Raw genomic sequence first — 27,535 nt, forward strand, 5'->3', positions numbered from 1 at the left:
TACCCAGCCGCTGAAGGAAAGGAAAAAGGCGCGCACAGGACTGGTGCAGCTACGCGGTATCCACCGCAAGTAGACTGTGCCTAGGTGAGTGTCTGCGGGCTCTAAAGCAGCAGTGAAATGTGTGCTAGGACCTGCGTGTGTGAGCCGGAAGGGGCGGGGCCACAGTGACGTGCACGTCACATGATCACGGGGGCGGGGCCCAGTGCATACCACGGAGACTAATGGAAGTGGAGGTGTGTTCCAAAGCAGAGATTGAGTGCTGCTGATCTCAGTGCAGTGCCAGTCACGTGACGTCACAAGGCGTGGCTAGAGTCACAAGGGGCGGCTCTGTAGAGAAGAAATAATAGATTAATCTCTAGCAAGGCACAAGCTTGACAAAAGGGGAAAACATTATGAGCAGTCATAAAACGGCGATAATTCATTGAGGACAGCCATAGTATATATCGAGAACAGCAACATGACGGCACATTATATAGTTAAGGTAAAGCTGACGGCACATCATACATTATGGGCAGCCATAAAACGGCGATCATACGTTAAAGAAATACCGGACGGCCATGGTATATATTGAAAACAGCAGCATGACGGCACATCATACAGTTATGATAAAACTGACAGCATATCATACTAAAATGGTAAAGCTGGAAAACCAACAGTAAGACCAGATAAATGGAGTGGGTAATAAGAATAAATACACAAGGACGGTAGATGATACGGATAACAGAGTATAAATAATCACATGAATGATTGCAAATCATAGTCTTTGTTCAGTCCTTTTGGGCTTAGGGTATTGAGTTCATGGATCCAAAATGCCTCTCTCCGTTTGAGCATAAGGATCCTATTTCCTCCTCGACGTGGAGGTGTTACTTGTTCTATGATTTGAAACTTAAGTTGAGATACATTGTGATTTTTCTCGGCAAAATGAGCAGGTATGGGGAGTAAAAGATTTTGGCATCTAATTGTCGATTTATGTTTCGATATTCGGTCTTTGACTGATTGAGTAGTCTCGCCCACCTACAACAGGCCGCAGGGGCACTTGATCAAATATACGGCAAAGTTGGTATCACAAGTGAAGAAATTATCAATGTGGTATCGTCTGCCAGTGTGTGGATGGTGGATGGTATCACCTTTGAGTACATTATTGCACTAATTACAGTTCAAACAGGGTAATGTCCCTGTCTTGGGGCTGCTCAAAAAACGTTGTGTATATGGTGGGGGTGAGGGACCAATGTCTGCTTTGATGAGGTTGTCACGGAGGTTACGTGGTCTTTTAAAACAGGGCAAGAATGGTTGTTGAAACTCCTTAATTGTGGGGTACGCTGTTTGTAAAATATGCCAGTGTTGGCGAATAGTTCTATGGATCTTGTATGCTGATGGATGATACTGGTGAACGAAAGGTATGCGTTGAGTAGCGGAGGTACCCCTGTCAGTTGTGCCATGAGTGGCGGTATCTAGAGTAGAGGTAGGATAACCTCTCTCACGAAATTTGGATTTCATTTCGAGGGTCCTGGTCTCTCTTAGTATAGGGTTAGAAACAATTTTGGAGACTCTGTGTAATTGGGATTTGGGTATGGATCTTTTCATATTCTTGGGGTGGAAACTGTCATAATGCAATAGGCTATTACGATCTGTTGGTTTGGAATATAGACCTGTGGAGAGGTTACCGTTAGTATCTTTGATCACAAGTGTATCTAGAAAACTGATTTATGATTATCATATGTAATGGTGAAATCTAGTCCTGGCCACGAAATGGCCACTTATCTCTCTGCACACCTCCACTAAAGTTACATTGCACTCCTGTCCATATGAGCTTCGTGGCCTTACAAGGTCCTGCAATATTCATTTAAGCTCCATTTATTCAGCTCTTTATGTTGCAGGTATTCTTATATGATTGTATTTCAATAATAAGTATGACGTTTTTGTTCTCCCTGATGTATATAATTTTAGTTTCTTTATTTTGTTTCTTATGTTTTTCCCTTTGTATCTATGTTCATGCACATTATATATTGTATACTTGAATATTTGTTCCCATTTTTCAGTTGATTATATGGTAAAATTAATTATGAAATTCAAAACTACATTGCATTCAATATAAAATTAATGTTTTTATACTTTTTCAGGTTCTACCTACAAACTGGTTTGTTACTTTACTAACTGGTCGCAGTACCGGCCTGACCAGGGAAAGTTCATGCCAGGGGATGTTGAACCGCAGCTCTGCACTCATCTCGTATATGCCTTTGCCACCATGAATGAGCATAAGATTGCACCTTATGAGTGGAATGATGATGTCCTATACACACAGTTTAACGACCTAAAGAAGATGTTAGTATTTACTCACAAGCTTTCATACTGTCCATTGTTGAGAATAATTCACTCCTGGTTTTATTTTTGTCTTATAGGCTTTACAAGGCCAAGCCGCCTCTTATATTCTGTATAAACCAAACACATGATGTTATGATTTGCTTTTGTTCACTTCTTTCAGCAATACCAAACTTGTGACATTATTGGCAATTGGAGGTTGGAACTTTGGGACACAGAGGTAAGGAAATGCACATACATGTATATGGGTGCTAAAGTCATAGAACTTCTTTATAACTCTTTCATCTCTGACATTTAGGTTCATTGATATGGTTGCTAATCCTGGTAACCGGTCAATTTTCATTAAATCAGTGATTGCATATCTCCGCAAATATAACTTTGATGGAATTGACCTCGATATTGAGTACCCAGGATCTCGAGGCAGCCCTCCAGAGGATAAGCAGAGATTTACTATACTGATAAAGGTTGGGACTCTCCGTCAGATCTGCTGATATAAATCTGTTGTCCGCTTGGTATGAAGACTCCGTGCATTGCTTTACATGCTCCATTAGACACCATACGTATATATGGCATATCATGGAGTACGCTGCATATAAAATGATAGACAGCATGATAGGTTTTATTTCAAATGGATCTCAGCAAATCCTAAAATAGGATCAGTCAGTTTTCACCTGGGTTCCATAAGGCTATGTGCACATGTAAGATATCAAGCAGGAACGTGGGATGCAGTGACGGACGGGAGGCAGAGCAAGGGTTAACAGGTTTACCTTCCACTGGGCCTAGTCCATATACTAATGTGGCTATTAAAGGCACGGGCCACATTCTGGTGCGAGCCCAATGTGGCTCATTAACTATCTCAAATGGAGGGTAGTCAGGTAACAGACGGTCAGGACAACTATTCTCTCCCCACGTCAGGGTGCAAGTCTCACTCCCTTGTGTGATCTCTCTTGGGGGCAACGCTTGTGCGGTACTCACGGTCACGTCGTGTACAGCACCTAGTACTCTCTGGCTTTCACTAGGCACACACCACACGTCCTGCTCTACCCGGTCCCCGCTGTTGGCTGCAGGCGATGCTGGTTGCTTTGGCGCTGGTTCTCCTGACCGGAGCACTCCTCTCTATGTGTGCTGCGGCACCCGCTCGGCTCCGCTCTGTCTGCACGGCTCTGCACACCTCTGTTCTGCACGGCTCTGCTCCACTCTGCACGGCTCTGCAGTGGTCTCTCTCTCTGGCGTGCTACTGTACATGCTTGTCTCTGCATGTGACAGGGCTCTTTCTATGCAACTTGCTACAGCGCCAGTACCCTCTGAGGGCAAAGGAGACCAAGCGCGCCACTCACTGCTCTGCGTGCTGCTCTGGCCCCAAACTGCTCTGCTTTGCGTACTTTCTCCTTTTATCTCCCTGTTGCTGCTCGCCCTTTTCTGGCTCCCTCCTGTCACCAGGAAGCCCCGTCTCTCTCCTGCTTCCCTCATGCAGCAGGGGAAGGTAAGTCCCACTCAAGATTCCCCCCAGGAACAGAGGATGCAGCCTTTCTAGTTCTGGACCGGAATGCAGGTACCCGAGGTCCGGTCTATCTCCTTACACACAAAACATCTTTTTCAGGGGTATTCTGCTTGGAATCTGCTTGAAAAAGTGCCTCAGAAGTGCTGCAAAAAATAAACATTAACAATGTCAAAACAAACATGCACATTCTTTGGGTGGCTATATTTAGAAGCCACACTTTATACTGTATATACTTGAAAGTATAGAGCAAAGACTCGAAAGTATTAGTTACTGTCTGATGCCCAACCAAGGTAGTCGTGTGCGAGCTTCAGTTCTCACTCGCTCTGGCACCTTACAGATAAGGGTGTCCCCGTCCCAATGTGCTGCTGTGTTTGTGGTGCTTTCCACTTAAGGTACCTTAACATGAAGCGACGCTGCAGCGATAGCGACAACGATGCCGATCGCTGCAGCGTCGCTGTTTGATCGCTGGAGAGCTGTCACACAGACCGCTCTCCAGCGACCAACGATGCCGAGGTCCCCGGGTAAACATCGGGTTGCTAAGCGCAGGGCCGCGCTTAGTAACCCGATGTTTACCCTGGTTACCAGCGTAAAATGTAAAAAAAACAAACAGTACATACTTACATGCGTCCCCCGGCGTCCGCTTCCTGCACTGACTGAGCGCCGGCAGTAGCGGGGCACAGCGGTGACATCACCGCTGTGCTGTGCTTTCACTTTGCGGCGCTCAGTCAGTGTGGGAAGCAGACGGCGGGGGACGCATGTAAGTATGTACTGTTTGTTTTTTTTACATTTTACGCTGGTAACCAGGGTAAACATCGGGTTACTAAGTGCGGCCCTGCGCTTAGTAACCCGATGTTTACCCTGGTTACCAGTGTAAAATATCGCTGGTATCGTTGCTTTTGCTGTCAAACACAACGATACACGGCGATCGGACGACCAAATAAAGTTCTGAACTTTATTCAGCGACCAGCGACATCACAGCAGGATCCTGATCGCTGCTGCGTGTCAAACTAAACGATATCGCTAGCCAGGACGCTGCAACGTCACGGATCGCTAGCGATATCGTTACAAAGTCGTTTCGTGTGAAGGTACCTTTACTTCTGGCCCTTAGGTCTCTTCTGACTCCAGCAATCCCTCTTCTGGAACCAAGTCAGCAATTAAGCCAGGGGACATGAGATTCATAAAAACAATTATACGTTTACTTGATGACAAGCTGTATGTACAGTCAGATGTAGAGGATAAGGCCCAACAAGGTAGCATTCTTTCCCACAGGTACCGGACACAACGTCAGCCCTGGTTATTGGTATAGGTAGAGCATCCCTTTAACTATCTTCTCTAGCCCTAGGGAATCTTCTCCTTTTGTAGCAGTATATATGGATTCTAACTCACTCTGCCTCTGAGAGTTTGAGTCCAATTATTCTTGCTGCTTCGCCAGCAGAACGTGCCCCCCAGGCCCCGACGTCTATTTAGAGGTTCCAAGGCCAGCAAAAAGGGAACTCTTGAAGAAAGGATGTTAAGAATCCACTGCCCCAAGGTTCTAGGCCCCTTTATCCTTAGCAGCCCCTGACCTGAGTCTGCTGCTTGTCACTGCTCACAACTCACTGACTATCACTTCCTGAGCATGTTACTAACAATCTTTCCCTCCTCCCTCTACTGGGCCGGCTGTTACAGTTAACCCTAGGCTAAACTGCAGCTCAGAGGATTTCACTTTCAGAAATACACCTTAACCCCTTTTGAGTGTCAGGGAGCAGATCATTGCTTTCACCACTACTACACCACCACAGGAATGACTGAAAAGACTCCTTTGAAGGCGCATTATGAAAACAAAGCATTTTCACCTAACCCTTAGGCTCTGTTCACACATTATAATTGGAAGCCACAATACCATGCCAGATTCTGCACATGATGGACTCCAGTGGCGGTACTTGGTAGTGGTCTCCGAGGCTCCAGTTCTACTGACAATTGTGTACATGCTAGTGTGATTACGTCATTGTGCTGGCGCCAACTGATGACATCATCACACTGACACGTCACATTAGAGGCGATGGGATCTTCGCTGGAGCTGCCATTCTGTATTGTTGGCAGGAATGCTCCCTGCCTGGATATGTGCGCCTCTAAAATATTATGATGAGGGCAACCTGATGATCCCTCCCCCCCCCCCCCCCCCGTAGCGTTGGGCTCCAGGTGGTAGCTAAGATTGGCCTCCTTATAATCCACCTATGCAAACAACAGATGATTAGGTATTAGGTGTGAGGTGTGCAAAGATAGAGATATACAGATGGATAAATACATAGATATTTCTCAGTGAGATATATAATCAGTGCATTGTGTGCATAGTTTTCTTTACTTGTATTTAGCACAAAAATAAATATATGAATAACAAAAAATGTTTTTAAAACCCAGCTGAGGGAAAGCAGATAGCTGGGGGCTGGTGCTATTATTCTGGGAAAGGGCCAATATCCATGAAGCTTTCCAGCATATTAAGAACAGCTCCCAGCTGTCTGCTTAGCTTTTGCTGGCTACTAAAAAGGGGAGACCCTAAAAAAATTATGTGGGGTTCCCCCTTTTTTTAATAAGCAGCAAAGGCTAAGCAAACAGCTGTGTGCTGAAATGGATATTGGCCCCTTCCCAGATGAATAACACCAGCCATCAGCCGCCCCAGAAATGGCAATTCCATTAGATTCTGGAGCTTAACCTTGGCTCTTCCCGATTGCCGTGGTGCTGGTTTTGGGGTTAGTCAGTCCGGTGGTTAGGAATGAAGAGGTGTCTAACCCCATAATGAAAAGAAATAAACACAGAGAAAAGTCACATACCCTGACAATTACCCTCCTTTACCCATATATTAGAAAAATGTAGTAACCATTTATTTTTGAGAAATCAAAGCTGTCATCAAATTCCTATATTACCTCGACTGTCACAGCACCAGGGCCCCTGGATGATTCGGGTAAAGAGACAAAATTGGCACATCTCATATGATGTGCCAATTCCTGGGTGGCTGTGGGTTTCTATTTTTTGGCTCGGGACAAGCCAATAACTATGGGCCATCCCAGGCTGATAATGGAATCTTGCAGCTGTCTGCTTGTCTACACTGGATTTAAAATAAAAGGAGGCTCCACGCCATTTTTTTATTTCATTATTTATTATTTATTTAATGCATGCTATTCCCAGGTGGCGGCTGCTGACTACAACTGTCATCCATGTCGCCTAGTCTCACTGACCGCAGAGATAGCAGGCAGGGCCGTATTTGCCACTAGGCACTTGAGGGCACGTGCCTAGGGCGGGGACAATGCAGGGGGCGGCACCTGAGCAAGGTTTGTTTTTTTTTTCCTGGGTCACCTCCCGACCGAACAATCCCCCCGCCCCCCCCGCGCCCCCTCACGCCCTCCCCCCGGCCGCCCACCTCCCACCTCCCCTCCTTGAAGACGATACTCACCTTGCTGCCTGGTCTCCGCGTACAAAGCTCGTCCTGAATGAGCGGTCACGTGGTACCGATCATTAAGGTCATGAATATGCGCATATTCATGACCTTAATGAGCGGTATCACATGACCGCTCATGCAGGAAGAAGGTGCTGCACCGGGAGTCAGAGCGAGAGGGATGTCGGCGCGGCCGCGCGGTGAGGAACAGGTAAGTATGTGGGACGGAGGGACGGGGAGGGGGGATGAAGGAGGACATAAGCCGGAGCGCCATGAAAGATGGGAGCGGGAGCGGGGGGGTGGAGAGATAAGCCATGCATTCAGGGGGGGGAATATGAGCCATGCATTCAGGGGGGGGAAGATGAGCCATGCATTCAGGGGGGGAATATGAGCCATGCATACGGGGGGGGAATATGAGCCATGCATTCAGGGGGGAATATGAGCCATGCATTCGGGGGGGGAATATGAGCCATGCATTCGGGGGGGGAAATATGAGCCATGCATACAGGAGGGGGGATATGAGCCATGTATATGGGATGGGAGGGAGATGAGCCATGCATACAGGAGGGGTGTCATTATACGGTATTGAGCATCACGTGGGATCATTATACAGTATGGAGAACTGTGTGTGGCCATTATACAGTATTGAGCATCATGTGTTGCCGTTATACAGTATGGAGCATCATGTGTGGCCAATGGCCATTATACAGTATGGAGCATCATGTGTGGTCATTATACAGTATGGAGCATCATGTGTGGCCATTATACAGTATTGAGCATCATGTGGGATCATTATACAGTACTAGATTGTGGCCCGATTCTAACGCATCGGGTATTCTAGAATATGCATGTCCCCGTAGTATATGGACAATGATGATTCCAGAATTCGCGGCAGACTGTGCCCGTCGCTGATTGGTCGAGGCAACCTTTATGACATCATCGTCGCCATGGCAACCATTATGACATCTACGTCGATACTGTGCCCGTCGCTGATTGGTCGAGGCGAATTCGCGGCAGACTGTGCCCGTCGCTGATTGGTCGAGGCAACCTTTATGACATCATCGTCGCCATGGCAACCATTATGACATCTACGTCGATACTGTGCCCATCGCTGATTGGTCGAGACGAATTCGCGGCAGACTGTGCCCGTCGCTGATTGGTCGAGGCAACCTTTATGACATCATCGTCGCCATGCTGTGCCCGTCGCTGATTGGTCGAGGCCTGGCGGCCTCAACCAATCAGAGACGCGGGATTTCCAGGACAGACAGACAGAAAAACCCGTAGACAATTATATGTATAGATGGAGAACTGTGTGTGGCTGTTATACAGTATGGAGCACTATGTGTGGCCATTATACAGTATGGAGCACTGTGTGGCCATTATACAGTATGTAGCACTGTGTGGCCATTATACATTATGGAGCATCATGTGTGGCCATTATACACTACTAGATTGTGGCCCGATTCTAACGCATCGGGTATTCTAGAATATGCATGTCCCCGTAGTATATGGACAATGATGATTCCAGAATTCGCGGCAGTCTGTGCCCGTTGCTGATTGGTCGAGGCAACCTTTATGACATCATCTTCACCATGGCAACCATTATGACATCTACGTCGATACTGTGCCCGTCGCTGATTGGTCGAGGCGAATTTGCGGCAGACTGTGCACGTCGCTGATTGGTCGAGGCAACCTTTATGACATCATTGTCGCCATGCTGTGCCCGTCGCTGATTGGTCGAGGCCTGGCGGCCTCGACCAATCAGAGACGCGGGATTTCCAGGACAGACAGACAGAAAAACCCTTAGACAATTATATATATAGATGGAGCATCATGTGTGGCCATTATACAGTATTGAGCTTCATGTGTGGCCATTATACAGTATGGAGCACTGTGTGGCCACTATACAGTATGGAGAACTGTGTGTGGCCATTATACAGTATGGAGCATCATGTGTGGCCATTATACAGCATGGAGCATCATGTGTGGCCATTATACAGTATGGAGAACTGTGTGTGGCCATTATACAGTATGGAGCATCATGTGTGGCCATTATACAGTATGGAGCATCATGTGTGGCCATTATACAGTATGTAGCACTGTGTGGCCATATTTTTTGTTTATAATTATTGTATATGAAGCAGTGTGATCAGCAGTGCTAAATGGCTGTGGTTGGGACGTGGATATGGGTGTGACTAGTTGTGAAATGGGTGTGGTCAGAGGCGTGGCCTAAAATTTGCTGCGGCACGCTATGTGCGCCGCAAACTTTATACCTCCTTCCCTTCTTCAAAAGTTGGGAGGTATGGTACCGCATTTGCCAGATCATGGCAAGTGCCGCAAATCCCATAGGGAATGAATGAGGCCGAATGCAGTGTTGCCGTAAGTGATCCGTTACGCAGCAGATGCAGAAAAACTGCCCGGATCTGCTGCAAAAGGCGACTTTCACATCAGCGATTCTTGCCAAAGTCACTGTCATGGTGTCATACTCACCAAAGGGGGAGGCAGCACTAAAAGTGCCTAGGGCAGCAGAAACTCTAAATACGGCCCTAGCAGGCGAGGATGATGATAGTTGTAATCAGCACCCAGCACCTGGGAAAAGCACTAATTATACTGCTCTTTCCAGCTGCCGGAGCTTTTCATTTCCAGTGTCATCTATGTGTTATCAGTGTGCACATGTGCAGTGCTCTGTGCTGCTGTTAAAAAAAGGATGTCTGCAGGTTTTTCATACGGACACACGAAAATGGTCCGTGTGAAAAACATGGCATGTGCTCACCACTTTTGAATACTGTGGGTGTACGTGTGTCCGTATTTGCGGTCCTTAAAAAACAGACCGCATATGGACAAAAAATGGACTTGGGAAGAGGGCCTTAAACTGTGTTTTTCCATTTCCTCTATTAGGAAATGCTTGATGCATTTAATGAAGATGCGAGATCCTCAGGTCTTCCACGGCTCCTAATCACAGCAGCAGTGTCTGCAGGAAAAGGCACCATAGATGCTGGATATGAGATAGCAGAGATCGGACAGTGAGTATGGAGAAATACACTAAGGCGCTACAGTGAAGTTCTTGAGGTTCTGTAATCTTCTGCAATGTGACCAATCTGTCATATTTAGTGGTTTTCATTGCGTAAAAGAAAATCACAAGATGAGTGTGACAGATACATGTTGTACAACATTGAGAGAGAAATTGGGAATGACTTTGCTTGTTTCTCCATAGATTGCTGGATTTCATCAGTGTGATGACTTATGATTTCCATGGTGGGTGGGACCCTCAGTCTGGACACAACAGCCCCCTGTGTAAGGGTTCCACAGACTACGGAGATTTAGTATACTTTAACATTGTAAGAAAATGAGTTTATTTAATTTATTATTAATATTTCTGTAAATGTTTCATGTACATATGTGCGTGTATAATAGACCAGCCGAGCCCTCTCCCCTGCGATGATCCTCTTCATCCTCTGGTCAATCACTAACTATAGATAAGGATAATATACTGCAATCCTCAGCCTGCTGGGAACTAAATGTGTCCAATACTTGACTTCTGCACAGAACAGACTGCCCTGTGTCCATGTTCTATATTACTTACATAATATATACATTTTACAAATATTAGATGCTTTATTTTTACATTTATTGTTTCATGACTTTTATACTTTACAATATTTCAAAGAAAAAAGTTTGAGGTCAACTTATTAATTAGAAGCTTTTTGCAATAATAACCTTTAGGATTTCTGCTGTACTTGGTCCCAGGCTCTCGAGTTCAGCTCCCTCACCGCCACTGTCTATACACCTGTGCAGTGATGCGTTGCTCATATAGATGTCATGTGATCAGACCAACCAATTATAAGCTGCCGCAGAAGTATGTAGTCACTAGTGATGTCATCACAGGGGCTGTGATTGGTTGGCCACTAATGTGACATGTGATCCCTTTGCACAATTACACGGGTGTGTATAGAGGAATGCGGCAGATGTGTGCAAGGTAACAGCGAGGAAACCTAAAGGGAACTATATTGACAATTTTTTTCTTTTTCTTTGTAAAATCTGATAGATTTCACAACACATTACCTCACTATTTTTTCTGATGGACATCAATATACCTTAGAGCAGTATAAAGGATATGGATTTAATTGACAGAATATTTTCTATTTATATTCATATATTTTTGGCTACAAATTGTACACCTCAGTGTTTGTTGCACTGTCTATTACTGGCTACAGATTGAATGAATCCCTCAGAGAGCCTGTTCTGACACAAGAGCCTCTAATGCTAATTTTTCTCTCTCTAATTACCTCTCAGCTGATTTATGACCACATGAAAGTTGAACTGCTGTATTTTATGATTATTCTTAGTTGTGACTCCTTTCCTAAACACTTTTCAGAACTGTGTACTGAGATGTAAGTTGTGTCTAAAACACTAAGAGGCCGATGACGTAATATGCGCCAAATTTTTTAAGAGGTGTGCCCTTCTCATTAAATTTGGTGCATCTTCCACTTGCTGTGCAACCAAGTAGTGCTGAGTAGTTGACTGGAGTACACTCCTGTCATCATTTACATCACTTTGGGGAGTAATTATGATGAACTTGTCCGTCTCCCTGTTAGGCTCCGCCCGTTTTCCAAAAACCTGGTGGAGCTTACATAAAGACTACAAAAATGCTCTGAAAGGATCTGGTGTGGCATGTAAACCACTTTTTTGTCACTTTGTGTGTCAGAATTCTGATGGATTGTACTATTCTAAATCTCGCTTCTAATCTTGTTTTTAAGGCTTTATATAATTCTGTACGTCATAGATGTCAAACCTAAACCATAGTGTAATTATATTTGGCCCATGAGAAAATACCAAATGTCTGCTAGATGGCGCCGGCTGGTAGGCAGCGCATGCACTGCTAATTAGTGTTGAGCGATACCGTCCGATTCTTGAAAGTATCGGTATCGGAAAGTATCGGCCGATACCGGCAAAGTATCGGATCTAATCCGATACCGATACTCGATACCAATACAAGTCAATGGGACACCAAGTATCGGACGGTATCCTGTATGGTTCCCAGGGTCTGAAGGAGAGGAAACTCTCCTTCAGGCCCTGGGATCCATATCAATGTGTAAAAGAAAGAATTAAAATAAAAAATAGGGATATACTCACCTCTCCGACGCAGCCTGGACTTTACCGCCGTAACCGGGAGCCGTTGTACCTATGAATGCACGCTTGAAGGGCCTTAGATGAGGTCACTGCGCTCTGATTGGTCCATAGCGGTCGCGTGACCGCTACGCGACCAATCACAAAGCAGTGACGTCACCTAAGGTATTTCAAGCGCTTGAAAGACCTTAGTTGACGTCACTGCTTTGTGATTGGTCGCGTAGCGGTCACGCGACCGCTACGGACCAATCAGAGCGCAGTGACCTCATCTAAGGCCCTTCAAGCGCGCATTCTTAGGTACAACGGCTCCCGGTTACGGCGGTAAAGTCCAGGAGCCGCCGGAGAGGTGAGTATATCCCTATTTTTTATTTTAATTCTTTGTTTTACACATTGATATTAATCCCGATACCGATTGCCGATACCACAAAAGTATCGGCTCTCGGTATCGGAATTCCGATACCCGCAAGTATCGGCCGATACCCGATACTTGCGGTATCGGAATGCTCAACACTACTGCTAATACTACATATCCTTCATTTCCGAACTAGCACACTCACTGGTTGACACAAGGCTATTTACAACACTCCTGTAGTAACGCGCAGCCTAGTTATGACGCATTTCCTGACCAGGATTCCAATGAGCAGGAAGTTCCCTCCTCTTCCTACATCAGCTCTCAGTCCCTTTGTGCTCTCTCATACATCTCATTGCGCAAAGCACTTACTACCCTCTATCTCCTCCACAATCGAGGCACAGGTATGCCATTGAGCTGATGCAATCATACCATGAGTTATTTTGATATTCTATTTGGTCATGTATTCTCCGTTTTGCTTTTTATACATTGTAATATTTTCCCATTGTATCTTAACATTTTGTTCACTTCCTATCATCTTGACTCTGCAAACTCTTTGTTTCAGTGTTCGCTACTTCCCTATATTTCCTTGTATATGAGAGTCATCTCACCTTTTGCAATCTCCTATTGCTGTTTACGATCCCCATAACCCTAACTTCTCCTGCAGTATTGGGGTTCTTCCTACCATAGGCAGATTCCCCCAAACCCATTTTTTACCCCTCACCATAACTCCCCAACCTTTTTTTGTTGTGAATAATGTTATAAATATCAAGGTTGGCTCAAGACTTTGTCCAAGTTTTTAATTTTGGCCCACTGTGTATATGAGTTTGACATCCCTGTCCTATGTAATCCTAAACATCATATGGTTACTTTGTTCCTAGCATTATGCCATGAATTATTGGAAAAACAATGGAGCTCCTGCAGAGAAACTAATTCTTGGATTCCCAACATATGGCCGAATATTCAGAAACCCAAATCCTAGCAAGTGTGATGTGGGCATCCCTGTGGCTGGAGCAGGATCAGCTGGACCATACACAAGGGAGGCTGGTTTCTGGGCCTACTATGAGGTAAGATTCAATAGTATTACTTTACTTTCGGCAGAGCATCACAATAGCGCAGAGGGTCACTATTATGGGATGTTGTGTGTGAATTTATAAATTAATGTGTATCTGTATGGCTTCATTTCCTTGTTTGTGTTAATATTTTGCCCAAATTACAGATTTCAGAGGAGGGAAGGGGAAAATTATTTTTCTCTACACTCTGTTGGTATTTATTCCTGCTTTTTAGAAAAATAACACCTTGTCCTGGCCTGGTGTTATGTGCTAGTGCAGCGCCCCAGAGTCCTGGTCGTTGCAGTATTGTCGCTCTTCCATCAGGGGGAGTGATGGTACGTCTGATGGCACTAAAGGAGTTCACCTGACCAGGTATCACAGTCACACACTACACTTCACACTCTGGCCACCAGGGGGAGCAAAAGGTCCTATCTATTAGGCCACTCCTCACACTCTGGTAAAACTGGGTCAGATAGGAAGTTGGAGAGAAGCTGACTGGGCTCGGCCCCGGTAACATCGAGTCAGAGAGAGAGAGAGATGACTGGGGAGACCAAGGGAGGACCTGTCAGGGGTGGGATCCTGACAGTGACCTAGCACAAGATAGAGCGTTACGGATCTGCGCCTGCACCTGATTGCGGCAGCCTCCTAAGAAAGGACAAGAAGCAAAGTATATTGTGGAGAAGTGAGAAACGAGATCACAGCACAAGGAGATAATACCAGGAGGAGTCTTGCCTTAAGATCGTGGCAACATCCTTCTGAGGCATGTAGCCGGTGGCCGGAACACCGAGGGAGTAATAGGCTCTACGCATTACTTCAGATAACGGCAGGGCAGTTAACTCTAGGTTGGCTGTCTCACCTTTACACCTATGAAGACAACGGAGGCAATTGTGGGAGAGGGGCGTCACTAGGGTCCCTATAAACTAACTCCAGGCCTACCCCGTCAAACGGGTGCGTCCTAGCCATATCATCTGGGGGACGGAGAGAGAATATCAGAAACATACACAACAGTTGTGCAGACTATCCCGTGGTGCTCAGCAGGGAAGTACTACAACACACAGGCGCAAGTAGGAAGGCTACTGATTTCCACCTGCAAATGGAATTCTGGATGTGCCTTCGGACCAGCCGGATTCAGCCAGCCCTGTTAGCAGTGCTCTGGATTGTGGATGCTGAAGTCTACAGTAAAAGGTAAAGAGACTGCAACCCTGTGTCCTCGTTATTTACTGCGACCTACACCATCATCATCTACCTTACTGGGAAGCCCTGGAGACATACTTCACCTGCGGGAAGGTATTCCATCTAGCTGCCATAACACCACCCCAGCGGACCCCTAAGCAGCGTCGGTCACCCTGACCGAACACCACAGGTGGCGTCACGAACACTTGACAAACTTTCAACTACACCGCCTTTTAATTGGGCGCCACTTAGCAGGGCCACAGACCGGGTCGGGCCACCGTGACATCCCCAGAACCGAGACAGAGCGACCCGGTGCCGAGTACCCCACTGCCCTGTGCCTGTGGGCGATCCACTGGCCTGTAGACAGCATCGGACTGGAGCACATTGGGCCCACCAGAGAAAATCATCCTTTAGGCCCACTATGTAGCTACATAGAAATAAATACAAGACCACCAATTGTGTGGTAAAACGTGCTAATATCCGGGTGCAATATAAGGTAGTACATGTCTTACTTATGTAGCAGGAGTTGGGGTAGCCTCCCTTATAGAATATTATGTGGCCCCCTCATAGAAAATAATGTAGCCCTCTCATATAGTATAATGTAGCCCCATCATATAGTATAATGTAGCCCCCTCATAGAATCTATATATATAAGAGGCATCGTGATTAGTGTTGAGCGATACCGTCCGATACTTGAAAGTATCGGTATCGGAAAGTATCGGCCGATACCGGCAAAGTATCGGATCTAATCCGATACCGATACCCGATACCAATACAAGTCAATGGGACTCAAGTATCGGACGGTATCCCTGATGGTTCCCAGGATCTGAAGGAGAGGAAACTCTCCTTCAGGCCCTGGGATCCATATTAATGTGTAAAATAAAGAATTAAAATAAAAAATATTGATATACTCACCTCTCCGACGCAGCCTGCACCTTACCGAGGGAACCGGCAGCCTTCTTTGCTTAAAATGCGCGCGTTTACTGCCTTCCGTGACGTCACGGCTTCTGATTGGTCGCGTGCCGCCCATGTGACCGCGACACGACCAATCACAAGCCGTGACTTAATTTTCAGGTCCTGAATGCCTAGAATTAGGCATTCAGGACCTGAAAATTACGTCACGGCTTGTGATTGGTCGCGTCGCGGTCACATGGGCGGCACGCGACCAATCACAAGCCGTGACGTAATTTTCAGGTCCTGAATGCCTAGAATTAGGCATTCAGGACCTGAAAATTACGTCACGGCTTGTGATTGGTCGCGTCGCGGTCACATGGGCGGCACGCGACCAATCAGAAGCCGTGACGTCACGGAAGGCAGTAAACGCGCGCATTTTAAGCAAAGAAGGCTGCCGGTTCCCTCGGTAAGGTCCAGGCTGCATCGGAGAGGTGAGTATATCAATATTTTTTATTTTAATTCTTTATTTTACACATTATATCGATCCCGATACCGATTCCCGATACAACAAAAGTATCGGATCTCGGTATCGGAATTCCGATACCGCAAATATCGGCCGATACCCGATACTTGCGGTATCGGAATGCTCAACACTAATCGTGATTACTCGCTAATCCCGCCCCTGCACAGTAGCTCCGCCCCCCACATCACCACACAAAATCCCGCCCCACCACCACATACAATCCTGCCCCTCCACCACATTACCACACACAATCCCGCCCCCACCACATTACGACACACAGTCCCGCCCCCCACCACATTATCACACACAATCCCACCCCCACCACATTACCACACACAATCCCGCACCCCCACCACATTACCACACACAATCCCGCCCCCCCACCACATTACCACACACAATCCCGCCCCCCCACCACATTACCACACACAATCCCGCCCCCAACCATATTACCACACACAATCCCACCCCCACCACATTACCACACATAATCCCACCCCCCCACCACATCACCACACATAATCCATCCATCCACCACATCACCGCACATAATCCCTCCCCCCACCACATCACCGCACACAATCCCGCCCCCACATTACCACACACAATCCTGCCCCCACCACATTACCACACATAATCCCGCCCCCCACCACATTACCACACACAATCCCGCCCCCCCACCACATTACCACACATAATCTCGCCCCCCACCACATTACCACACATAATCCCGCCTACCACCACATCACCACACATAATCCCAACCCCCACCCCATTACCACACACAATCCTGCCCCCCCACCACATTACCACACACAATCTCGCCCCCCACCATATTACCACACATAATCCCGCCCCTTCACCACATCACCACACATAATCCCGCCCCCACCACATTACTACACATAATCCTGCCCCCCACCACATTACCACACACAATCCCCCCACCATATTACCACACACAATCCCCCCACCACATTACCACACATAATCCCGCCCCCCACCACATCACCAGACATAATCCCGCCCCCACCACATTACTACACATAATCCCGCCCCACACCTCATTACCACACACAATCCTGCCTCCCACCACATTACCACACATAATCTCGCCCCCCACCACATTACCACACATAATCCCGCCCCCCCACCACATCACCACACATAATCCCGCCCCCACCACATTACCACACAATCCCGCCCCCCCACCACATCACCACACATAATTCCGCCCCCACCACATTACTCCGCATAATCCCGCCCCCCACATTACCACACACAATCCCACCCCTCCACCACATTACCACACACAATCCCGCCTCCCACCCCATCACCACACATAATCCCGCCCCCCACATCACCACACATAATCCCCCCCACCAAATTACCACACACAATCCCGCCCCCCCACCACATTACCACACACAATACCGCCCCCCCACCACATTACCACACACAATCCCACCCCCCACCACATTACCACACATAATCCCGCCCCCCACCACATTACCACACACAATCCTGCCCCCCCACCACATCACCACACATAATCAGATTTCTCCCGAATATCCCCCATCCTCTAGAATTCCATGCCTCAACACGTCCGATTATCCACCACCCTCGGATCCTTCAGACGGAACCTGAAAACCTATCTCTTCAGGAAAGCCTACAGCCTACAATAACCGAGCCGCCGCCTCACCACCGCCAGAGCCGCCGCCTCACCCCTACCTTTTGTCTCTTCCCCACTATCCCATAGAATGTAAGTCCGCAAGGACAGGGTCCTCTCCCCTCTGTACCAGTGTGTCACTGTAAACCTGTTTACTGTAAATGATATCTATAACTCTGTATGTAACCCCTTTCTCATGTACAGCACCATGGAATTAATGGTGCTATATAAATAAATAATAATAATAATAATCACACCCCCCACCACATCACCACACATTATCCCGCCCCCCACCACATCACCACACATAATCCCACCCCCACCACATCACCACACATAATCCCGCCCCTGCACAGTAGCTCCGCCCCCCACCCTATCACCACACATAATCCCGCCCCCCCACCACATTACCACACATAATCCCTCCCCCCACCACATTACCACACATAATCCCGCCCCCCACCACATTACTACACATAATCTCGCCCCCCAACCACATTACCACACATAATCCCACCCCCCACCACATCACCACACATAATCCCGCCCCCCACCACATTACCACACACAATCCCGCCCCCCACCACATTACCACACACAATCCCACCCCCCACGACATTACCACACATAATCCCCCCACCACATTACCACACATAATCCCGCCCTCACCACATTACCACACATAATCCTGCCCCCACCACATTACCACACATAATCCCGCCCCCCACCACGTTACCACACATAATCCCACCCCCCACTACATCACCACATATAATCCCGCCCCCCACCACATTACCATACATAATCCCACCCCCCCACCACATCACCACACATAATCCCGCCCCCCCACCACATTACCACACATAATCCTGCCCCCCACCACATCACCACACATAATCCCGCCCCCCACATCACCACACATAATCCCCCCCACCAAATTACCACACACAATCCCGCCCCCCCACCACATTACCACACACAATCCCGCCCCCCCACCACATTACCACACACAATCCCGCCCCCCCACCACATTACCACACATAATCCCACCCCCCACCACATTACCACACATAATCCCGCCCCCCACCACATTACCACACATAATCCCGCCCCCCACCACATTACCACACATAATCCTGCCCCCCCACCACATTGCCACACATAATCCCGCCCCCCACCACATTACCACACATAATCCCGCCCCCCACCACATTACCACACATAATCCCGCCCCCCACCACATTACCACACATAATCCCGCCCCCCACCACATTACCACACATAATCCTGCCCCCACCACATTACCATACATAATCCTGCCCCCACCACATATACACACATAATCCCGCCCCCCCACCACATTACCACACATAATCCTGCCACCCCACCATTTTGCCACACATACTCCCGCCCCCTCCACATTACCACACGAGGCTCCATCCCCACACATTGCCACACGAGGCTCCGTCCCCATACATTACCACACGAGGCTCCGTCCCCCCACATTACCACACGAGGCTCCGTCCTCACACATTATCACACGATGCTCTGTCCCCAAACATTACCATACAAGGCTCTGTCCCCACACATTACCACATGAGGCTTCGTCCCCACACATTACCACACGAGGCTCTGTCCCCACACATTACCACACGAGGCTCTGTCCCCACACATTACCACACAAGGCTCTGTCCCCACACATTACCACACGAATCCAGTTTGCTTTTGATTTTACACGGTGAATAAAATGAATTAGTATTATTCTGATTTTTAATTATTATTATTGTTATTAACTTCATTTTAAGTTAATTTACCACCTGCGTAAGCTCTATTGAATGTTGTCATTATTTACTTTAGTTTAATCACTAGCAGCGTTAATTAGATAGCAATGAGTATGCCGAGCATTAGCTGGCTGGAAACAGCTAGTATATATATAATAGATAATATAATATATAATATATATATAGAATATAATTTAGCTTCCCATAGAATAGAATGTAGCCCTCTCATAGGGTATAATACAGCCCGCCTGATATAGTATGATGCAGCCCCCACAGAAATAATGTAGCCCCCTCAGAGTATAATGCAACCCCTCATAAGGTATAATGCAGCCCCCCCCATATAATATAATGTAGTCCCCTGATAGGTTATAATACTGCCTCCTCATAGGGTATAATGCACCCCCTCATAGGGTATAATGCACCCCCTCATAAGGTGTAATTCTGCTCCCTCATAGGGTATAATGCACCCCCTTCATATGGTATAATGCTGCCCCCTCATAGGGTATAATGCTGCCCCATCATAGGGAATAATGCACCCCCCTCATAGTGTATAATGCTGCCCCCTCATAGAGTATAATGCTGCTCCTCATAGGGTATAAAGCTGCCCCTTCCATAGGGCATAATGCAACCAGGATATTCTAGAATATGCATGTCCCCGTAGTATATGGACAATGATGATTCCAGAATTCGCGGCAGACTGTGCCCGTCGCTGATTGGTCGAGGCAACCTTTATGACATCATCGTCGCCATGGCAACCATTATGACATCTACGTCGATACTGTGCCCGTCGCTGACCAATCAGAGACGCGGGATTTCCATTATGACATCATCGTCGCCATGCTGTGCCCGTCTCTGATTGGTCGAGGCCTGGCGGCCTCGACCAATCAGAGACGCGGGATTTCCAGGACAGACAGACAGACAGACAGACAGACGGAAAAACCCTTAGACAATTATATATATAGATACATATATATATATATACTAGACTGTGGCCCGATTCTAATGCATCGGGTATTCTAGAATATGCATGTCCCCGTAGTATATGGACAATGATGATTCCAGAATTCGCGGCAGACTGTGCCCGTCGCTGATTGGTCGAGGCAACCTTTATGACATCATCGTCGCCATGGCAACCATTATGACATAATAATAATCTGGATAAGTTGGAAACTTGGGCTGAAAGGTGGCAGATGAGGTTTAACAATGATAAATGTAAGGTTATACACATGGGAAGAAGGAATCAATATCACCATTACACACTGAACGGGAAACCACTGGGTAAATCTGACAGGGACTGTGCCCGTCGCTGATTGGTCGATTGATTTCCATTATGACATCATCGTCGCCATGCTGTGCACGTCTCTGATTGGTCGAGGCCTGGCGGCCTCGACCAATCAGAGACGCGGGATTTCCAGGACAGACAGACAGACAGATAGACAGACAGACAGACGGAAAAACCCTTAGACAATTATATATATAGATATATATATATATATACTCACCTCTCCTCCTTGCTCCCACGCTGATTCTGGTTCTGCTCAGATGTCAGGAGCTGCACTGCCTTCTGCCTGGCACACAGCAGGTACGCAATGAAGTGACGTCATCGCCCACCGGCTGTGTCAGAGACAGAGGGGAATGATGGGAGAGGGAGCGTCATCTGATTCTCTATCCCCCATTATTGCTCTCAACTTTATCGGCATCTGTGACGCCTATACAGTTTATTGCGACGCGTACTGGGGGGGCGGTGCTGGCGCCGGGACCCCCGACTTACTGCTCCATAGAGGCTGCATGGGCTGGGGGTCCGTGGGGGAGCAGGGGCCCTGGTTTGCCGACCCTGATAGCGGGCAGTGTTAGCTGCTGCCTGCAGATAACACTGCCTGCTATTAAAGTGAAATGAATATTCAGATCCTCCGTGGGGAAGAGTGTATATTAATTTCTCTTTAGTAGTGGGGACAGGCTTTAGCCGCAGAAGATGGCTTCTGTCTCCTGTCACTCGCTGCTGCTCCGCTGGCACCATGGGCCCCCATCGCAGCTGTGTGGTATGCCGCTATTAGCGACACGCCACTGGCTTGGGGCCCCTGGAGCTGCAGGGGCCCTAGACATCTGCTGGTCCTGTATGAGGGCAGGTGTCAGTGCCTGGGCCCACTGGAGAATCCTCTGGTTCTCTGGTGGGCCAGTCCGACCCTGCCTGTAGAGGACTCATGGACTGAGCTTCAGGCCCTTCCAATGTCCGTGGAGTTGAAATTGGACATACTCAGTTATGTGGTCTTTGCACTGAAGCAGCCTAAACACAACTGTGCATATTGGGCCTAATTGAATCCAAATTAATATTTAGGGTTTAGGCTTTTCATATCTTCAACATTTTTATATGTGGGAGTGCAGACGTTTCTACCAGCAGTCGTTTCTTCTCCGATTGTCTTCTACTGTATATATTCTATCCTGCATAGTGCTAAGAAGCATTAAGTTCAAAAAAGGTGTCCAAATATTTCTAACTGTGTTTCATTAATGTATAATTTATTCATGTTTGGACAATATTTAATATTATTAATAAATTTAACCTGTTTTTAGAAAATAATATGTTCATCATAATCAAATTCATAAATGATGCATTTTATTTTATATGATTTTAATTACTTGTATAAGCTTCATAGCTTAACGTTAATGAAACTTGTTTATTGTTTTAATACTATCAGTTTAGCATTACATAATACTATAACAAACCTGTTGGTTGGCCATGGCTGACTGTCAGGGTCGGGTGAGACACACAAATGCATTAATCGCTGTGTAACATTCTGTTCTATATGTTCTTAGATCTGCACTTGGCTTAAAGGGACCACAGTGAGGTGGATTGCTGACCAGAGGGTGCCATATGCTTGTAAGGATAATGAGTGGGTTGGATTTGACAACCAACAAAGTTATGAATGCAAAGTAAGATGGAGCTTAAATAACTTGTTGCAAATTCTTCTGTATAACTCTGTAGAACTACTGTTAAATCTGGAATTGTCTTTGTATAGAGCACATGATGAGGTGTTAAAAAATCTAATATTGAACACATACTGATTCATTTATTATGTAATATAAATCTTTAGTAGAGATCTATATATTTGTCTGTTCCTGTGTTAGCTGGACACATCTAGCATTAGGTGGAAAATGTTTGTGCCACGCCATCCTTTTTATGTATATCTACAGTGCCTTGCGAAAGTATTTGGCCCCCTGGAACTTTTCAAACTTTTCCCACATATCATGCTTCAAACATAAAGATACCAAATGTAAATTTTTGGTGAAGAATCAACAACAAGTGGAACACAATTGTGAAGTTGAATTAAATTTATTGGTTATTTTAAATTTTTGTGGAAATTCAAAAACTGAAAAGTAGGGCATGCAATATTATTAGGCCCCTTTACTTTCAGTGCAGCAAACTCACTCCAGAAGTTCATTGTGGATCTCTGAATGATCCAATATTGTCCTAAATGCCTAATTATGCTAAATATAATCCACCTGTGTGTAAGCAAGTCTCTGTATAAATGCACCTACTCTGTGATAGTCTCAGGGTTCTGTTTGAAGCACAGAGAGCATCATGAAGACCAAGGAACACAACAGGCAGGTCCGTGATACTGTTGTGGAGAATTTTAAAGCCGGATTTGGATACAAAATGATTTCCAAAACTTTAAACATCCCAAGGAGCACTGTGAAAACGATCATATTGAAATTGAAGGAGTATCATACCACTGCAAATCTACCAAGATCCGTCCGTCCCTCTAAACTTTTATTTCAAGGAGAAGACTGATCAGAGCTGCAGCCAAGAGGCCCATGATCACTCTGGATGAACTGCAGAGATCTACAGCTAAGGTGGGACAGTCTGTACACTGCACAAATCTGGCCTTTATGGAAGCATGGCAAGAAGAAAGCCATTTCTCAAAGATATCCATAAAAAGTGTAATTTAAAGTTTGCAACATGCCACCTGGGAGACACACCAAACATGTGAAAGAAGGTGCTCTGGTCAGATGAAACCAAAATCGAACTTTTTGGCAACAATGCCAAACGATATGTTTGGCGTAAAGGCAACACAGCTCATCACCCTGAACAAACACCATCCCAACTGTCAAACATGGTGGTGGCAGCATCATGTTTTGGGCCTGCTTTTCTTCAGCAGGGACAGGGAAGATGGTTAAAATTGATGGGAAGATGGATGGAGCCAAATACAGGACCATTCTTGAAGAAAACCTGTTGGAGTCTGCAAAAGACCTGGGACTGAGATTTGTCTTCCAACCAGACAATGATCCCAAACATAAAGCAAAATCTACAATGGAATGGTTCACAAATAAACATATCCAGGCGTTAGAATGGCCAAGTCAAAGTCCAGACCTCAATACAATCGAGAATCTGTGGAAAGAGCTGAAAACTGCTGTTCACACACGATCTCCATCAAACCTCACTGAGCTCCAGCTGTTTGCCAAGGAAGAATGGGCAAGAATTTCAGTCTCTCGATGTACAAAACTGATAGAGACATACCCCAAGTGACTTGCAGCTGTAATCACAGCAAAAGGTGGCGCAACAAAGTATTAAGTTAAAGGGGCCGAATAATATTGCATGCCCCACTTTTCAGTTTTTGAATTTCCACAAAAATTTTAAATAAGCAATAAATTTCGTTCAACTTCACAATTGTGTTCCACTTGTTGTTTCACCAAAAATTTACATTTGGTATCTTTATGTTTGAAGCATGATTTGTGGGAAAAGGTTGAAAAGTTCCAGGGGGCCGAACACTTTTGCAAGGCACTGTAGGTGCTTTTAGTATCAGTTACAGTGGAAATCACCTTTAGGCTGTGCCAAATTCTGTTTTTCTTTGCCATCACATTAAGAGAAAAATGGAATTCATAGCTATCAGTGAGCTGTGCCTGGGTCCAGTGACTATAATAGTGTCCTTAAAATGCCACTCCAGCATTTTTTTTTATTGCAACTCTGGAGTGGTGCTACTAATCTACAGTTGCTTCACTTAGTCTCATATTTACCATCCACTGTCTTCTGCTGTTTTGTTCACCGCTCCAGTTAATTTCCAGAAGTTTGTGACCTGCTGGATCGCGCTAGTGTTTGCTGCAGCGAGTCAATGGTCACTTTTCAATGCAAGTCTATGAGAGCCTCATTCTAGCTCCTAGACTTGCCAGAAATTGGGGACACAAGACTGTGGCGGGGGACTGGTAAGAGCTGAAACTGGAGTGGCTAGTGAGTATAATAGGTGCAGGGATCTTGCTTTAGTAGCGCCACTCCAGTGCTGAAATACAAAAAGATGCTGGAGTGTTTTTTTAAGTTTGTTATTTTACCAGAAAAAGCAGCGCAATGTGTTACCCAGATGTGAACAAAACCTTAGTGTTCCATTTGTCCAACAGAGATATATTCTAGGTCTTGTTAGGCCCTGTCTCTGGTAGAGCCCTACCTCTGGTAGACCCTGTCTCTGGTATGGCCCTGCCTCTGATAGTGTCCTGCCTCTTGTAGGACCTTGTCTTTGGTAAGGTCCTGTGTTAGGTGTCGAGTACCCACCTGTGCACAGGAGAAATCTCGAACCACCTCCGCTGCGGTCTCCCATTCTTCTTGAGCCGCAGTGGAGCCTGCTCAGCGGAGACGTCGGTCCCAGCGTCTGGCTCAGGCTGATACTGGGCAACTGGTTACTACTGTTCTTCCAGGCTCTGCCTTTGTAGCCAGTACTGGTCAGCGGTGAGCAGACGTCTCTGGGACTAAGTCCTGCTTTTCCCCTTCTAGGCATGCCCAGGTAAGACCTCTCATTGGAGGTCGGGGGTCACCTGCTGAGATACTGCAGCAGCTCCCACTGGTCCTCTAGGTAGGTCCTGAAGTTGCTCAGGTACTGTAGCAGCTCCCATTAGTCCTCTAGGAAGGTCCTGAAGTTACTGCAGCTATAAAAGGTTTGCATGGCCGCACGGCCATGCGCTAGTATCAAACCAATGTCTATGAGCTCAGCGCCAGTGTGGTCATGTCTAGATGCAGTTAGGGTTTGGCTGAAATAAGCCCCTAGAATACCGGCACCTCCAGTGAGGAGTTTATCTGAGTGTATTCAGGGCCTTGGCTGAAATAAGCCGCTAGAATACCGACACCTCCGGTGAGGAGTTGTTTGTCTGTTTTCTCTGACTGCATGACCACAGTTTGCTCTGGTTGGTAGCTGTGTACCTCTGTTAGGTTAACAGGGCACAACATCTTGTTTCTAGCGACTCTGTGGAGTTAACAGCGTTCGCTTATACCGCCATATAGCGCCGCCATTTGCCAGCAGCAAGTTCCTCTCCTGCACGGTCGACCCCGGGTTGCGAATGCACCTAATAATACGGTTACGGTGCATGCCGCCAACCCTAACAGTCCTGTCTCTGGTTGGGTCCTGTCTCTCATGAGGCCCTATCTCTGGTAATGCAATGTCTCTGGTAGTGCCCTGTGTTTGGTAGGGCCCTGCCTTTGGTAAGGCCCTTTCTCTGGTTAGTCCCTGTCTCTGATATGGCATGGTCTCTGGTGAATCCCTGTCTCTGGTAAAGCCCTGCCCTGGTAAGGCCCTGTCTCTGGTAAAACCCTGTGTCAGTACTTTGGACACCCAGTGATCACTTTATGAACAAAAGCTGATTACCTTATTCCTTTGCATATACTGTTGAGGTGGCAGTAGCAGAATAGAACTGCTTATGTTATGTGATAAGTAGTGTTGAGCATTCCGATACTGCAAATATCGGGTATCGGCCGATATTCGCTGTATCGAATTTCCGATACTGAGTTCTGATACTTTTAAGATATCGGATACCGGAATCGGAAGTTCCTATAGTGCAATGATGCACTATAATGGAGTGTGGGCACTGCGTGGGCAGAGACTGCGTGTCTGTGTGTGCGGGCGGGGTCTGTGCGGGACCGTGGGGGGGTCTGTACGGGCCTGCCGGGAGTCTGTGCGGCCTGCCGGGGGTCTGTGTGGGCCTGCCGGGGGTCTGTGAGGGCCTGCCGGGGGTCTGTACGGGCTGCTGGTGGTCTGCGCGGGCCTCCTGTGGGTTGTGTGTGTGTGCAGGCATCGTCCGATGGGACTACAAGTCCCATTGTGCTATGCCTGCTAAAATGACAGTGATTGACACATTAGCCAATGATGGGACAGTAGTTGTCCCATCATCCGGCTAATGTGTTGAATGTAAAAAAAACAAAACAAAAACATACATACTACATACATACAACATACACTCACCGGCCACTTTATTAGGTACACCATGCTAGTAACGGGTTGGACCCCCTTTTGCCTTCAGAACTGCCTCAATTCTTCGTGGCATAGATTCAACAAGGTGCTGGAAGCATTCCTCAGAGATTTTGGTCCATATTGACATGATGGCATCACACAGTTGCCGCAGATTTGTCGGCTGCACATCCCAAAGATGCTCCATACAAGGCAGGATGGATCCATGCTTTCATGTTGTTTACGCCAAATTCTGACCCTACCATCTGAATGTCGCAGCAGAAATCGAGACTCATCAGACCAAGCAACGTTTTTCCAATCTTCTACTGCCCAATTTCGATGAGCTTGTACAAATTGTAGCCTCAGTTTCCTGTTCTTAGCTGAAAGGAGTGGTACCCGGTGTGGTCTTCTGCTGCTGTAGCCCATCTGCCTCAAAGTTCGACGCACTGTGCGTTCAGAGATGCTCTTAGGCCTACCTTGGTTGTAACGGGTGGCGATTTGAGTCACTGTTGCCTTTCTATCAGCTCGAACCAGTC

The 27,535-nt window shown here is 46.8% G+C and overlaps 1 protein-coding gene across 2 annotated transcripts in view; it reads left to right on the forward strand.

The window, feature by feature from the left end:
• LOC143815808 (acidic mammalian chitinase-like) overlaps positions 1-27,535 on the forward strand; it is a 36,222-nt gene that overhangs the window by 3,378 nt on the left and 5,309 nt on the right. For both annotated transcript variants that reach the window (XM_077295424.1, XM_077295422.1), the window contains 7 exons: positions 2,121-2,322; positions 2,483-2,539; positions 2,618-2,783; positions 10,131-10,255; positions 10,447-10,570; positions 13,590-13,775; positions 22,612-22,728. In XM_077295424.1, coding sequence (XP_077151539.1) covers positions 2,121-2,322; positions 2,483-2,539; positions 2,618-2,783; positions 10,131-10,255; positions 10,447-10,570; positions 13,590-13,775; positions 22,612-22,728 — 977 coding nt within the window. The remainder of the gene's footprint in view (positions 1-2,120; positions 2,323-2,482; positions 2,540-2,617; positions 2,784-10,130; positions 10,256-10,446; positions 10,571-13,589; positions 13,776-22,611; positions 22,729-27,535) is intronic.

This window comes from Ranitomeya variabilis, chromosome 3 (assembly GCF_051348905.1).
Source record: "Ranitomeya variabilis isolate aRanVar5 chromosome 3, aRanVar5.hap1, whole genome shotgun sequence".
Classification (NCBI taxonomy): domain Eukaryota; kingdom Metazoa; phylum Chordata; class Amphibia; order Anura; family Dendrobatidae; genus Ranitomeya; species Ranitomeya variabilis.